The following is a 17,495-nucleotide window of genomic DNA, read 5'->3' as shown; positions in this document are numbered from 1 at the left end:
ATATTTTGACCAGGGATATAAAGTACATGACCTAGTTTGTTTTCTGACTACAATGGGTAAATTGATGTCATCAAGTTCAAACTTATCGGAAGGAAGCTCATGGTCATTTATCACCTGATCGAGACTGGGCGTGGACTCATGGTTGCTCGGAATTATCACCGGTTCCAACTCTTTTGGTGCCTCAGGTGTGAGATTCACCCTGTTCTTTGTTTTTGGCTTTCTTGAGTAAACAAGTATCTCCTTATTAATTTTTTTTCTGCATCTCCACCTGAGTTTAAGTGATAATTTGCATATGTTAGGTCAGGAAATGATACAATGGGAGACTGAGACTCAGTAGATGGGTCAGGGAATAATGCAATGGGAGACTCAGTATTAAAGAAATCAAAGAACCGGTCTTCACTCCTCTTCTCCCCCTGAAGAGAGGGCTTTTGTAAATAAGGAGTGGTTTCAAAGAACATGACATCAAGGCTAACAAACATTCTTTTTGAGACATGTTCATGACATTTGTAGCCTTTATAAGTAGGAGAGTAACCAATAAAGATGCATTTAATGGCACGAGGTTCCAATTTATCCCGGTTGTGAGCATGAACATGAACAAATGCAGTACATCCAAAGATTTTCAAAGAGAGATTGGAGTGGAGTCGAGAGTTGGGAAAATACTCCTGGAATTTTTGGAGAGGAGTGGCAAAAGAAAGAACTCGACTCGGCATCCGATTAATGAGATGTGTAGCTATTAAAATAACATCACCCCAAAAATAGTTTTTCCTATTTGTAGTGAACATCAATGCCCGAGCAACTTCAAGTATATGTTTGTTTTTACATTCAGCAACCCCATTTTGTTGAGGGGTATCCGCACACGAACTTTGATGAACAATTCCGCTTTCTTGAAGATAATGTCCCAAGATATTATTGAAATATTTCGTACCATTATCAGTACGTAAAATTTGGATTTGAGTTTGGAATTGTATTTGAAACATGGAGTGGAAACGGATGAAAGTTGAATGGACATTAGTTTTATATTTCAACAAGTAAACCCAACAAATATGAGTATGATCATCAATAAAAGTAACAAACTATTTCGTATAAGTGCAATTAAGGGAGCAAGAGGGGCCCCATAAATCACTGTGAACCATAGTAAATGGGCGGTATGGTTTGTATATAGACTTTGGGAAGGAATTATGTTGGTGTTTTGCAAGCTCACAAATTTTACATTGAAAATCAGAAGACGTTTTATTTGAACAAATGGAAGGAAATAAACGTCTTAAATATAGAAAATTGGGATGACCCATCCTAAGATGCCATAACAAAATTTCACTAGCTCTAGAAATAGATGCAGAATCACAAATTGTAGTATTACATTGTTCACTCATATTTGCCTTCGCAAAGTAGTAGAGTTCCTCACACACCTTAGCACTGCCAATCATCTTCCCTGATGATAGGTCTTGGAAAACACAGTGAGATGAAACAAATTTAGCAGAGCAATTGGAATCCTTTGTCAACTGGCTAATGGATAACAAATTGCAAGACAACTTAGGGACATGTAGAACAAATTTTAAAGTTATAGAATCAGATATTCGAATATTTCCTTTGCTTGCAACAGATGAGAGAGATCCATCTGCAATTTTAACTTTCAAATTTCCAACACATGGTGAGTAGGATGAGAATAAATGATAAGAATCAGTCATATGATTAGAGGCACCCGAGTCAATTATCCATGGAGATTTGCAATGGGATATAGTATTTAAGGCTAACAGAAAATTACCTCGGTTGGCTAAAGAACCAGTGGAAGACTGACCCGATATTTGAATGGAGGAGAACATTTTATATAGTTGTTTCAACTACTTTGGACTGAATGCCCCACTTGGAGTGGTATTGTTATTTTTCTCACCTTGTGACTTCTCAGCTAAATTATCAGTAGTAGCCTGATAGCCACGATTTTTTTTTATTATGCATTGGCTTCCAATCTACATGCTTTCCATGAATTTCCCAGCAAGTATCTTTTGAATGGCATGGCTTGCGGTAGTGCTCACACCATAATCTCCGTTTATGTCGCTTTTGTCCTGATCTGGTAAGGGCTTTTGAAATTAGGGCCGAAACGTCAGGCCCATTAGATTTCGAATGTAGGGCTGATATTTCAGGCCGAATTTGGCTAATGGTGTAATGACCTGCCTATTTTATCATAATTTTTTTTTAACATATGTAATGATCCCCATAGTCTGCTAAACTGACATAATTATGATCAACTTGGACCCATGGGTACTAGGGATATACCTGTCATACATCTCTGATACCTAAGCAACGGAAAACATAAATTACATACATATCTTCCAACAGTTACAATACCAGAGTACTACTAATCTGTCAAATATATATATACATCCCAAAAGACCAAAAAGATAAATCTATGATCATAATCCAAAAACCATCTAACCCTAGCTTAGTAACTCACCCTCCCACCGGGGTAGTATAAACTGCCTCTACTAACACGAAGTTCGGTCCGCCTGTCTAGCTAGATTCCCTGAAATGTTTTGTAAGTTGGGGTGAGGCACCTCTCAATAATGAAAATAAACTAAGACCAGTGTGTGGCAACATAAGTATTTTCGTGTTATACATAATATCAGTAGATAAATCATATCTGGTAAAAATTACTGATATCGTATCTGAATAAAACATGATACCTCATAACATGATATAACGTACTAAATTACTGTACATGAAAATCATCTTATATAATTGTACAATACATGAATAATACCCAGGATGGATAGCTAGTTGATGTCATGTTTTACCCCCATATAACTAGGTTGTGCGGCCCGAAGGCGGGACCTAGCAATGGCTGGCCGACCACGCTAGATCAAACATAAGTCTATAAGTACGATGAGCCTGCTCCACCTGGTTCAGACTTCCAGGGAAGCACCTGCACTACCATGAAGTCACATCGACTGCCATCTCCCACAGTTTACATAAAATGTGTGGTAGTACTATCTTGAACTTGTAGTTACGGTACCGTGCTCACAAAATCTAAACTAAACCGTTTGGGTTCTGATAACATATAGTACGTTTCATATACTAGTATATAACTGTTTCATAATCATAATAATTTTTGACATGTTAATATTTCATTAAATCTTGCATATCATACATAATAATGACATATGAGCCAATATGAATCTCGACATCTATGCCGGCGTATCATAACATGAAAATCACGGCATCTGCGTCGGCGAATCCATAACATACAGAACATTAAATTATTGTACTAATTTACATAATATCAGTAAAACATGGTTTCGGTACTGTTTAATAATTTTCCTCAAAACTGAGAAAAACATGCTTATTTTGGGGAAATCATAATATATATAACATAATTTCATGAAAATTATACTCATGCCACACAATTATGAATAATGTTTCAAGCATAAAGCATGATCTGAAATCACATTTCCTGATAAATAACATTAAATCCATTTTCTTGTTCAACTGTAGTATTCCCAAATACTGTGCTAATACATACATAATTTCTGAAAATAAATGTTGTAATATTGTACATAATTTCATGAAAAATACTGACTTAATTTATCCCCTCACCCGACTTATTGAAAAGCCTACAAATTACTCCAAAATTACACCCGTTGTATTCCCAATTCAACACCCTAAAATTTACATTTCCCCTAACAAAACTTCAGTATAAACTCATCTAATACCTTTCCCCAGCCCAGATATACCAAATAACTTAATAAATATTAAAATAATCAACTTACCCAAATTTTGGGATGGTGCCCAAGTTAGCCTAACTAACAAATCACTCTAACAGATTTATAACGAAATCTTCCTAGGAGTAATGTGGCGGCTTCAGATCGTTGAACCGGCAAAGGACGGAGTCAGAATCAGAGAGAGAAGGTGAGAGAGTTGTAGGGGAGAGAGAGAGAGAGAGAGAGAGAGGGTTTTTGAAAATTTTCTCGCAGGAAAAATGAATTCTTGGCCTTTTATAGAATTGTTGTCCATGTGGCCTCGTCGAAGAACACCTTCTTCTCGTTAACGAGTTTTAGGCTCTAGAAGAAGCTCTCTCGGTAATTTTTCATCGACAAGGCACGAGTTCCCATCGACAAGCCGAAGAGCCCTGCTCATCGACGAGCACTTCTTCACTCGTCGACGAGACCCTGTAGAAATCCCTTTTGAATAATCTTTTCCTCTCATTTCTTTTATTATTTAATTACTATAATTATTCGACTCTCTACAATAGGTGTCTTCAGTATCACGTTTCTATGGCTCTTCTCCCCCCTCACCTCTGCGAAGACTTATCAGTCGATAGTAGGGGTTGTCGGCCAAGGATCCTCCCCCACATATCGTCTAGGTTGCGGTTGAGGCCAGCCAAGAACTTGAAGACTTGTTCAATCTCGAGTCATCTCTTGGAGAGGGTGCTGTCACCGGAGCATTCCCACTCCTTCTCGACGCTTAGGTCGAGTTTTTGCCAGAGATGTGTCATCTCCATGAAGTACTCGGTGACATCTCTCTCACCTTGCCTCATCTGCCACAATCGAGTTTTTATCTCGAAGATCTGAGAGTAGCTCTCGACATCGGAGTACGTCTCGCGAACAATGTCCTAGATGTCCTTCGCTGTTGGTAAGAATAGATAAATCTTACCGATTGAAGGCTTCATTAAGTTTACAAGCCACGCAATCACCATGGAATTCTCAGACTTCCATTTTTGTAGTGCCGCAACATCGGTTAAGGTGGGATTTTTTCTCTCTCCAGTAAGATATCCTAATCTCCCTTTGCCTTCAATCACAAGTTTGATGGACTGAGCCCACTCATGGAAATTTTTTTCGTTCAATTTCTCCACTGAGAGTGGAAAGGCCGAGTTGTCTAGCCCATTCGAACCCACGATGGGTATGGCTTCAGAGTCGCCGTTGAGATTTTCAGAGGAACTTGACCCTCTGCTATTGACGGTGCCGTCGGCCATTGCTTAGCTAAGGTTTAGAAACTCTAGCTCTGATACCATGAAAACAAAATTGAATTTTGTATTTCTTAAATAATTTTGTACAACCCAATTTACTATATATATATATATATATATAATACAATCAAAAGTTCTAACTATGGAAACAATCTCCTAACAGAATCACTCCTAATAATATACAATCTCTTATCTTTACATACTTTCCTAATTTATTCAAGATACACGGAGATACTCGGGATTTCTACATATATATTCACACACACACACACACACACACACACACACACTTTACTAGTTTAATCCTTTAAATATATACGAGTCCATTTGGGTGTTGAAGAGCCTAAAAATATTTAAAATATTAAATATACAATAAATATGAACAAATAAGAAAAATACACCCACCCCCAAAAAAATATTGCTCGAAGAATCACAGGGAAAATTGAGAAAATATTTCCTTCTAGTCATTAAGGTTCTATTTGGAACTCGGAAAATATTCGAGAAAGAAAAGAAAAATATCAAAGAATCCACATTTTCATGTCTAGTTATTAAGGAAAATGAAAAAGAAAATAAAAAATATACCAAATCTATGAACAAAATTTTTATTTTATGCATCATTAATATTTAGTTTTTCTTAATTTTTAGTCATATTAAAATAAATTTTTATTTTGATAGTATTTAATAGAGAAGGAAAATATAAGAGAAAATGAGTTTTTTTTTTTTTTTCCCCTTTTTTCATTTCCTTTTCTTTTTTCAAATAAAATTAGAAAAAGAAAAGATAAAAAATCATTTAGTGCAAAGAGGGCTACTTGGATCAGAGACTGAAGGAGCCCAGAAGGTATGGCTTTCTAGCCTGTAGGGTCTTCAAAGCTATACCTAAAAAATGGACGACCCCAATGCTACCCCACCTTGTAGAAATGCAGAGTAGCTAATGACTATTCTCATTAATAAGATAGCTTACTAAATTAATTGTCTATTACTTTAACAGCAAGTGGAGGATTGTTTTTTTCTGTTGTGCCATGTGCCATCCTTGTCATATTTGTCAGGTGATGATAAAAATAATTCATGCCAAGTTGATAGATGGCTATCTTTATACGACCTTTTTGTTTTCTTTCCTAGTTGTTTAAAATTAATGTTTTGAAAGGAAGACATGATGCACTGGCAAAGGGTGATAGGATGACAATCATGCAGCGCAGGTTCCTGCCCTACCGCTTTACTGTGATTGCTCCTTCACTCTGGTATATAAATGTCCTTAACTCTTCAAAATAATGCCTTCTGCAATCCCACATGCCTGACTAGAATTCTGGTTTGGGGTTCTTGTCCATTGCTTCAATTCTAAAGAAATAAATACTAAAATTCCCTAGGAATTTCTTCTGGGGCTGTCGGAGTTTGGAATCTGTTGTTCAGAAGGCCTTTTCAATTACTTCATGCTCTGCGGGTGTGTGCATTTTGTTTGAGGGCATTTGAGATATCCGGCGCTGGTTATAGGTGTTATCGATCTGGGGTTTTAGGATTCATCAAGAAAAAACGAAAGGAAAAAATTACTTGTTTGGCTGGGTTTTGTTTCTGACAAGGAAATGGGTGCCCTGGGGCTATGAAGTGTTTGGCTCAGGGTTTTAGTGCTGAGAAATTTCTCTAGAGGCAGGCTTGGTCGTGGGGGAGTGATAGAAATTTGAAATTTGCAGTTAAAACAGTGAAGTTCTATAGGAGATATACAATACAAATCACTAGCTTTAGTTGGGCATTGGGGGATGTTGGATCGGAGCATGACAATGTCTTTCCCCCATACATTAAATTTCACACCAGTACTGGTGAGTGACAGTAATAAGAACAGAACCCAGTATAGAGCAAGATCAAATCCACACGTGGCTATGAAACTATCTTCAGTTCTTGTACAAACTTATGAGAATAGAAATTTACCTGAATCAAAGAAGATTTCGGGTTCAGCTTCAGCTCCAACAGGGTGTCAGACCCCTATATCGCTGCATAGTCGAGCAAATACCATCGGTATCATTGGAGGGTCATCTGTTTTTTCAACTCTGATCTTCTTGGAAAAGCTTGCCTGGTGGAGTTCAAAAGGAGGAGAGGAATGCCTTCCTTTTCTGGTTTGCAGCGATCCGGTGTTAAGCAGATATCTTCCATATCAGAACTCACGTTCTTCATTTGGCAGTAAAAATGCCCCAATCCAATTGAATCACAGTCTAATGGTAGACAATTTGCAGCGCAAAAGGGCGTTTCTCGAGCAGTCGGGAGCTAGTTGCATAGTCATGCCATGCCACCTTTCTCATGCATGGTACGGTGAGATATCGGAGGGGTGTTCTTTGCCTTTTCTTCATGTGGGTGAGTGTGTTGCAAGGGAGCTCAAGGAGGCAAAGTTGAAGCCACTTGAAGCCGGGAGCAGCGTGCGGATTGGTGTCCTTTGCTCAGATGCAACTTTAATCGCTGGTTTCTATCAGGAGAAGCTGCAAAATCAGGTGCGTGAATCCAAAGAAACTACGTTCTTTTCTAGCTCAAACTATTCATATATGTTGATTATTTTTCCTTTACCGTGTGTTGGTGTGCGTCCCTCAGGGCATTCCTGTGTTTGTGTGTGCCTGCTTGAAAATCTGATTGGAAATTTGTATTGAATACCAGAAATAGATGTTGCAAGGTAGGCTAATAGTTACTCATACAGCCTATGATGATGATCAGATATAAATCATGAAGATCTGAACCTAACATATTTGAATCATATTTCACGAGTCCTTTTTCCTTTTTTAAGTACTAAGGGACATGGCACCTTGTTTGCATTAGATACTAGCAGAGTGTTGTTTGGCTCCTAGGAGATGTAAAATTTGATGAAAATGAGAGGGGAAAGATTTGCGCATATACTTACCTATATAAATCCAATTCCCATTGTAAATAAAATTTAGTAGTTTAGTAGTTGTCATCTTTCCTCTATATTCATGCTTCCTAAACCAAATAGCAACTGGATTTGAAGCAGTGTCTGGCAGTATGAACCCATCTTTGAGTCAACTCATGCTGGTCCTCTCACCTTATTGCATTGCAACTAGGATAGATAGCTCTGAACCACCAATGGAGTAATTTTCACTGAAGCAAGGATATTTAAGTTCATTCACCTTTTCAGTGGTAATAATGTTCACCGCTAACAATTTTCCTTAATAAATTAAAAAATAAAGGTCCAACTTGCAAATTAGAATCGGTCCGACGGTTGAACACTGTGCCTTTTCCTTGGTAAGATCAGGTGATCTTGCATTGTCCAAAAGAAGTTGAACCGATCAACAGCTTTATCATGAGTGAGATGCATCCTAACCAATATGATAGACAAGATAGCTATGAAAATGCTGGGCGTATGTTGATGTACATCTAAGAATTTGTTTTATATTTCTACACTTTCTTTCGCAAGGCTCCACCTGGAACTTTTGGTTCCAAGAATATACTTCTCACTATCTATCACACAGAGAAGGAAAAGCATTTTGTTTCCCTATCTTGTATCGAAGCAGAACCCTGCTACCCGTTTATTTTTCCTCATGTATTTTCTGAATGCTACACTGCAATGAGCAGGGATTTGAGGTTGTTCTGCCCGACAAAGCAACCATGGAGCATATTGTGATACCTGCAATGGAAGCCTTGAACAGAAAGGACATGGAAGGGGCAAGGAACCTTCTAAGAATTGCACTTCGGGTACTCTTGGTGAGGGCTGTGAACAGAATCATTCTTGCTTCTGATGAAATGCAGGGTATTCTGCCTCGTGGCGAACCTCTTCTCAAGAAATGCATCAACCCGATGGATTCTTTGGCCCGGTCAACTATAAAATGGGCACACTCCATTGAAAACACGCACAAGAAATCCTAATCCCAGCTGCAGCAGATGCCATCAGATTTATTTACAGAAGTGAGCTCCTCTGGTTATATGTTGGACCATTGGGGTGTAAATGGAGGCAAGGGCTTAAATCTTGTTAAGAAATCAAAACAAAGATCAGCAGTTAATTAAGTAGTGTCAAAGAAAAAAAAAAGAAATGCATATGGAAGCTGAGCTTTGACAACATATCCTGCCCTTGCACACTAAAGACTGATGGAGGTCCACAACATACCAAGCCAAATGACATAGAAGGGAAGAAATTATCCTTGTGGAGCAGCTTGAAGGCCCTTATGTAATACAGCAGCAAACCTAAAGCCACTTGTACATCACGAATCCTATAGCTATTTTATACAAACTTGAATGTGTCAAGGGATTATATATATTTGATGCTTGCATTTTAATGTTAACTGTAATTGTTTTTCTGGAACTGAAGGTAAACTGGGTTTAGTGCATAAGGGTGCATGAGACCCATCTTCATCAAAGTTACTCTACCTTGGCTGATTTTTGCCTGAGGCTCAAATGAACTGCCAACTTCAAACTGACATATTACGCATTGTTAGGAGTCATATGAGCACTCGCAGCAGTAAGATTCAACATTTGTCCTTTTTGGTTATGATTACTTTATTTTACCTACTCTGGCGCACTCAATTCAATTTATGCTTTTTTTTTTTCATAAAAAAATTAGCAGTCTTAAATAGCCATAATGCTATGGAAACCTTCCAAAACTCACATTTCATATTAAATAATGGACTCATCTAAATATTGTTGTTAAGTTGTAGATGAACAATTTATATCGAGCCTTAGCATAGGAAATAACCGGTTGTGCTCAAGGGATGTCAAGGATTATGCACACTTAAACCAACTTTTTCGGTTTTAGAAATAGCTTTGTGAACTAAACCCAAGCTTCATAAAAACCAAACCAAACTGAATTGAATTGAACTAAGTAAACTTGGGTTTGATGGGTTTGGTAGGTTTTTGTTACTAACAGCATTAGGGTTAAGCATGAGGATTGGTTGAGATTCTCTAACTTAGAACTTTGAAGTATAATAAACTTCTTATATAACTAATTATATAGGGCCACAGGAGCACTGGCTATATATACTCTGCTTGGTCCAACTATTGGGCCTGCACTGCAAACTTCTACGATTTCCATATGGATGCAAGTTAAATAATTCACTTACTTTCAAAATACATATAGAGGGCACACTTGCAAAGAAAAATAGGTTCGAGCTACCAGACTTAAACCATTTTAAGATGACTTTAGTGCTTGTCACTAGTGCAAATGAACTAAGAACTTAAATCATACAACTATCTACTCTAACTGTTGCTGTTCATTTTCTATCTCGACTACAAATTTTTACAATTTTTACATGAACTGCAGGTAAAATAATTTATATATTCAAAATTTAGACAATGTGTACCATATATATCAGACCTTTTGTATATATACATAAAATATGCGGAGCAATTATAAATTTAACTAGAAAGACTACCTGCGCTTCACAGAGGGAGGATATATAAAAAAAAAAAAAGATACATAAGAAATAAGTTAAAAAATAAATCTAAACATTAAGACGAATGTCAACAATACAAAATTCTTCGCGGTGGGATAATATAAAAGAAAAAATACATATGAAATAAGTTTAAAAAATTAATCTAAATATTAAGGTCAATGTTAACAATACAAAATTGCAACATTATATAATTATAGCATGAAGCTTGAATGTAAATACAATCTTACTATTAATAAAGTTGTATAGGAAAAAAAATTAATCTCGAATAGATAATTTCATTGAATAGTACCTTTAAGCACGCGTATTTAAGTATAATCTTTTGTATGCTTTTTGTGAGATTAGTTGTCAATTAAATCACGACAAAGATGGATCAACCTAACTTTCTCGGTTAGCGGAGAATTGCAACAATATATCATTTTAGCATGGAACTAAACTATTAGAGGAGAATCCGAAGACAATCAAGAGGATTCTCCACTTGTATAGTAGGTTTTTAAATTTCGAATTATAAATTTGTTATTTTGTTGTAACAATAACATATATAGCTATAAATATTTCTATAAATATATATATCCTCACAACAGTTACACTTGAGGCGTCACCTTATCATGGTATCAAAGCTACTTTCTGTTAATAACTTTTTTTTCCCATGGCCGATTCAAGCTCTAATCAGCTTCCGCTCAATACGATGGTTCACATGGTGCCCATCAAACTCACTTCTACCAATCACCTCTTGTGGCGTAGCCAATTCGTTTCATTGCTTGAAAGTCAAGATTTCATGGGCTTCTTGGACGATTCTTCACCTGCACCCACAACCCTAGTTCCAGAGGGTTTCAATCAAGTTCCTAATCCAGCTTACAAGAAATGGCATACGCATGATGGGATATTGTTCAGCCTCATTTACACTTCTCTTAAAGAGGAATGTATGGCCAAGGTTGTTAATTCCTCAACTGCTCGTGATGCTTGGTTAACTCTCAAAGCATCATTTTCTCACAGATCCAAGACAAGAGAAATTCAATTGAAAGACGAACTTATGTTAATGCAGTGTGGCTCTAGCAGTGTGGCATATGCTTGTTCTTTTCACTCTCTTTGTGATCAACTTAGTGCTATTGGCAAACCAGTTGATGACACTGATAAGGTACATTGGTTTATTCATGGCCTTGGATCATATTTCAAAATTTTTTCGACATCTATGTTATCTCAGATGTCATTGCCTTCCTTTTCCAATTTGGTTCCCAAAGCACTTAGTCATAAGCTTTTCTCTTAGTCCATTCTTGGTGATTCCTCTCAGCAGTCGGTTTTCATTACACAACGTCATTCTTTTGCTAACTCTACTGGTCACAGAAAGCAAAAAAATTCTACACCAAGTTCAACTAATTCCACTAAAGGGTTTATAGTTGCTTACCAATGGTGTGGTAAAGAAAATCACATTAACTTGGCAAATTATTATAAAAAGCCAAGGCTGATGGCTTAATTGAAGCTTTCTCTGCCACCTCTTTTGATAATCCCACTAATTCCAATTGGTACACAGATACAAGAGCAACTTCGTATATGACAAATGATGTTGTGTCTCTTGATAATTCTATTCCTTACAATGGTAATCAATGGGTGTTTGTTGGTAACAGTAATTCATTGCTTATCTCTCAAATTGGCTCCATCTCATCCATTGTTGCTCCCAAATCATTATCATTATCTGATGTTCTCTTTGTTCTTGGCATTACTAAAAATATTTTGTCTATAAGTAAGCTTACTCATGAGAACAACTGCTCAATAACCTTTTCTTCTTTTGGCTTTACTATACAGGATCTAGCAACAAGAGCGGTGGTAGGAGTCGGCTGATGTGAGAAAGGGCTTTACATTCTTGACCGTGCCCATGAAAATTTTTTGCCTACTTTTTCTTTATGTATTTCTCATGCTACATCTGATATTTGGCAAGCCCGATTGGGGCATCTTTCTTCTCGCATTGTTTCTTTTTTGAATTGGCATGGGGATATTACCATTTCTAATAAAAGCAAGTTTGATTATGCACCTTATTTTGGTTGTTAATTGGGGAAAAAATCATCGTTTACCTTTCTCCAATACAGATCAACATTGCTCCTCATTATTTGAAAGAATACATTGCGATTTATGGGGCCCTTCACCCATCACTTCTCCATCTGGACATAGATATTATTGTGTATTTATTGATGACTTTTCTTGATTTAGTTGGATTTTTCCTTTAAAGCTTAAGTCAGATTTCTTCGATATTTTTGTTCGTTTTTATAAGTCTGTCACTATTCAATTTGACAGAAACATTAAATCCTTCCAATGCGATAGTGGCATGGAGTTTACCAATAACCGCTTTACCTTTTTTCTTCATGGGTGTGGTATAGTTCAACGTATTGCTTGTCCTTACACTCCTGGTCAAAACGGTATTTTTAAGAGAAAACATTACCATGTCACTGAAACTAGTCTTACCCTCATGTTTCATTCTAGTGTTCCATTACATCTTTGGGTGGAGTCCTTCTCAACGGCTTGTTATCTCATCAATCACCTCCCATCACCGGTTCTTGCAAGGAAAACCCCTTATGCGATTTTATATGGTAAAGCTCCTTCTTACTCGTCACTTCACACTTTTGGTAGCCTTTTCTTTCCTTTTTTGCGTGACTATATGCCTCATAAATCGTCTCATCATTCAATTCCTTGTGTTTTCTTGGGCTATAGTCCTCTCCATAAAGGTTTTCTATGTTTAGTTAAAAACACTAACAGAGTATATGTCTCTCATCATGTGCAATTTTTTTAGGATCATTTCCCTTATGTCACATCAAGTTTACCAACTTTGGTTTTTAAAGATTACGTCACTTTTATTGATCCTCTTGAAAACTCTTTGCCTTGTGAAAATAAATCTTCTACAGATGTGATTTCCACCCATCGTGAGGCTCCTATTTTTTGTGCTCTTTGTGCAGACAACAACAACAATTTGCTGCCACTTGTGCTGCCTTCAACAGTAGCAACATCTTCCACATATGCTGCCTCTTCTCAACCACCCTCGTCCGCGATGGCATTAGAAGTCATACCTCCAACACCTCTTTTCAACCTCCCAACCAACTTCCTCTACACACCCAATGAATACTCGTACAAAGGACGGTATTCTTAAGCCTTTTCGTTAATTGTTTTGTCAACTCCTTAATGGTTTCATGTAATGACCCCAAAATTTGTATGCATGGAAATGTAAAAAATAAAAAAATAAATTAAATTAAATTTAAAAAAATTTAAAAAGTTTAAATTAATTAAATTAAATATTTATTATTATTTACTTAATAATATAATATAATAATATATTAATATAATATAATATAATAATATTATAATAATATATATAATATATATAGCTTAATCCTGAAGGATCCTGAGATCCTTCAAGCACGCAACAACAAAGAGAGGTTTCTCTCTATCCGTCTCACTCTCTGATTCCCCCTCCTCACTCTTCTCAATTTCTTCTCTAGTATTCAGCTAATCGGAAAATCGAAAGTGTCGTTGGATTCCTATCTCCGCCACCGATATTTCTACCCGAGCGGATTTGTCGTAAGAGCGGCGTAGGCACCACTCCTAAGGAAAGGTATACTCCCTCTATTTTCTTAATTTCTCCTTAGATCTTCAGTTGAATCGAAGATCGGGCACCACCGCGAGGTCCTAGTCTCGATCGACATCATTTTGGTCGAAGTGAATTTTCTATTTGGGGGTCCTAGGCACCACTCCAAAGCGAAAGTGGGATTTAGGGAATTAAGGAAATTGGTTATTTTTGGGAGTTTAATTGTTATTTGAAATTTATGGACTTAGAAAATGTTAAAATAATATTTTATTTTGGGTTGATTTGATTAAATTAGGGTTATTGAATCAAGGTTCGAGTGAGTGTCGCAGACATCGTTTTGGGGTCCTTGCAGGCGTAGTTCAGGAAACCAGGTAAGGGGATAAACTAAGTAAGCCTTTTTATGAAAATATATTTATTATTTTAAAACATTTAATTTCAGGTAAATATGTATATTGCATAATTATGTTTGGGAAATACTACTGTGAATAAGGATATGATTTAAATATGTTTCATCAGAAATTATGATTTTAGAATAAATTTTACATCAGAATGTTATCCATCTTGTGTGGCATGAGTATTATTTACCATATAATTTATGCTTATGGAATATTATGTTATTTCAGAATAAACATGTATTTCCAATTTTCAGGAAAATTATAAAGCAATGTAAAAACTATGATTTCATGAATATTATGTAAATATTGTAAGAAATTCATGTTTAGTATATTACGATTTGCTGGCGCAGATGTTGTCATTCATGTTGGCACAGATGTCATAATCAAGTATGATAAGACAGAATTCATGAAATATTATCATGTCAGAAGTTATTATATTAATATTATAATAATATATATAATATATATAGCTTAATCCTTAAGGATCTTGAGATCCTTCAAGCACGCAACAACAAAGAGAGGTTTCTCTCTCTCTCTCTCTCTCTCTCTCTCTCTCTCTCTCTCTCTCTCTCTCTCTCTCTCTCTCTCTCTCTCTCTCTCTCTCTAATTCCCCCTCCTCACTCTCCTCAATTTCATCTCCAATATTCAGCCAATCGGAAAACAGAAAGTACCGTTGGGTTCCTATCTTTGCCACTGATATTCCTACTCAAGCGGATTTGTCGTAAGAGCGGTGTAGGCACCACTCCTAGGGAAAGGTATACTCCCTCTCTTTTCATAATTTCTCCTTAGATCTTCAGTTGAATCGAAGATCGGGCACCACCGCAAGGTCCTAGTCTCGGTCGACATCATTTTGGTCGGAGTGAATTTTCAATTTGGGGGTCCTAGACACCACTCCAAAACGAAAGTGGGATTTAGGGAATTAAGGAAATTGGTTATTTTTGGGAGTTTAATTGTTATTTGAAATTTATGGACATAGAAAATGTTAAAATAATATTTTATTTAGGGTTGATTTGATTAAACTAGGGTTATTGAATCAGGGTTCGAGTGAGCGCCGCAGACATCGTTTTGGGGTCCTTGCAGGCGTAGTTCAGGAAATCAGGTAAGGGGATAAACTAAGTCAGTCTTTTTATGAAAATATATTTATTATTTTAAAACATTTAATTTCAAGTAAATATGTATATTGCAGAATTATGTTTGGGAAATACTATTGTGAACAAGGATATGATTTAAATATGTTTCAGAAAATATGATTTTAGAATAAATTTTACACCAGAATGTTATCCATCTTGTGTGACATGAGTATTATTTACCATGAAAATTATGCTTATGGAATATTATGTTATTTCAGAATAAACATCTATTTCCAATTTTCAGGAAAATTATAAAACAGTCCAGAAACTATGATTTCATGAATATTATGTAAATAGTGTAAGAAATTCATGTTCAGTATATTACGATTTGCCGGCATAGATGTTGTGATTCATGTTGGCGCAGATGCCATAATCAAGTATGATAAGATAGAATTCATGAAATATTATCATGTCAGATGTTATTATATTAATATTATAATAATATATATAATATATATAGCTTAATCCTGAACGATCCTGAGATCCTTCAGTCACGCAACAACAAAGAGAGGTTTCTCTCTCTCCGTCTCACTTTTTGATTCCCCCTCCTCACTCTTCTCAATTTCTTCTCTAGTATTCAGCCAATCGGAAAACCGAAAGTGTCGTTGGATTCCTATCTCCGCCACCGATATTTCTACCCGAGCGGATTTGTCGTAAGAGCGGTGTAGGCACCACTCCTAGGGAAAGGTATACTCCCTCTATTTTCTTAATTTCTCCTTATATCTTCAGTTGAATCGAAGATCGGGCACCACTGCGAGGTCCTAGTCTCAATCGACGTCATTTTGGTTGAAGTGAATTTTCTATTTGGGGGTCCTAGGCACCACTCCAAAGCGAAAGTGGGATTTAGGGAATTAAGGAAATTGGTTATTTTTGGGAGTTTAATTGTTATTTGAAATTTATGGACTTAGAAAATGTTAAAATAATATTTTATTTTGGGTTGATTTGATTAAATTAGGGTTATTGAATCAGGGTTCGAGTGAGCGTCGCAGACATCGTTTTGGGGTCCTTGCAGGCGTAGTTCAAGAAACCAGGTAAGGGGATAACTAAGTAAGCCTTTTTATGAAAATATATTTATTATTTTAAAACATTTAATTTCAGGTAAATATGTATATTGCATAATTATGTTTGGGAAATACTACTGTGAACAAGGATATGATTTAAATATGTTTCATCAGAAATTATGATTTTAGAATAAATTTAACATCAGAATGTTATCCATCTTGTGTGGCATGAGTATTATTTACCATATAATTTATGCTTATGGAATATTATGTTATTTCAGAATAAACATGTATTTCCAATTTTCAGGAAAATTATAAAACAATGCAGAAACTATGATTTCATGAATATTATGTAAATAGTGTAAGAAATTCATGTTCAGTATTTTACGATTTGCCGGCGCAGATGTTGTGATTCATGTTGGCGCAGATGTCATAATCAAGTATGATAAGACAGAATTCATGAAATATTATCATGTCAGATGTTATTATATTAATATTATAATAATATATATAATATATATAGCTTAATCCTGAAGGATCCTGAGATCCTGAAGGCATGCAACAACAAAGAGAGGTTTCTCTCTCTCTGTCTCACTCTCTAATTCCCCCTCCTCACTCTCCTCAATTTCGTCTCCAATATTCGGCCAATCGGAAAACAGAAAGTACCGTTGGGTTCCTATCTCCGCCACCGACATTCCTACCCGAGCGGATTTGTCGTAAGAGCGGTGTAGGCACCACTCATAGGGAAAGGTATACTCCCTCTCTTTTCTTAATTTCTTCTTAGATCTTCAGCTGAATGGAAGATCGGGCACCATCGCTAGGCCCTAGTCTCGGTCGACGTCATTTTGGCTGGAGTGAATTTTCAATTTGGGGATCCTAGGTACCCCTCTAAAGCGGGAGTGAGATTTAGGGAATTGAGGAAATTGGTTATTTTTGGGAGTTTAATTGTTATTTGAAATTTATGGACTTAGAAAATGTTAAAATAATATTTTATTTTGGGTTGATTTGATTAAATTAGGGTTATTGAATGAAGGTTCGAGTGAGCGCCGCAGGCATTGTTTTGGAGTCC

At 36.3% G+C, this 17,495-nt stretch overlaps 1 protein-coding gene across 1 annotated transcript; it reads left to right on the top strand.

Moving 5' to 3' along the window:
- Positions 1–6,043: 6,043 nt before the first annotated feature.
- LOC131157224 (uncharacterized) lies at positions 6,044–9,225 on the top strand. The gene is made up of 2 exons (XM_058111209.1): positions 6,044–7,431; positions 8,522–9,225. Exons 1-2 carry the CDS (start codon positions 6,709–6,711, stop codon positions 8,810–8,812), a joined length of 1,014 nt encoding a protein of 337 aa, XP_057967192.1. The 5' UTR covers positions 6,044–6,708; the 3' UTR covers positions 8,813–9,225.
- Positions 9,226–17,495: the final 8,270 nt, after the last annotated feature.

This window comes from Malania oleifera, chromosome 6 (genome assembly GCF_029873635.1).
Source record: "Malania oleifera isolate guangnan ecotype guangnan chromosome 6, ASM2987363v1, whole genome shotgun sequence".
NCBI lineage: Eukaryota > Viridiplantae > Streptophyta > Magnoliopsida > Santalales > Ximeniaceae > Malania > Malania oleifera.
Note: the sequence above shows the minus strand (reverse complement) of the source record. Positions and strands in the feature narration are given on the sequence as shown.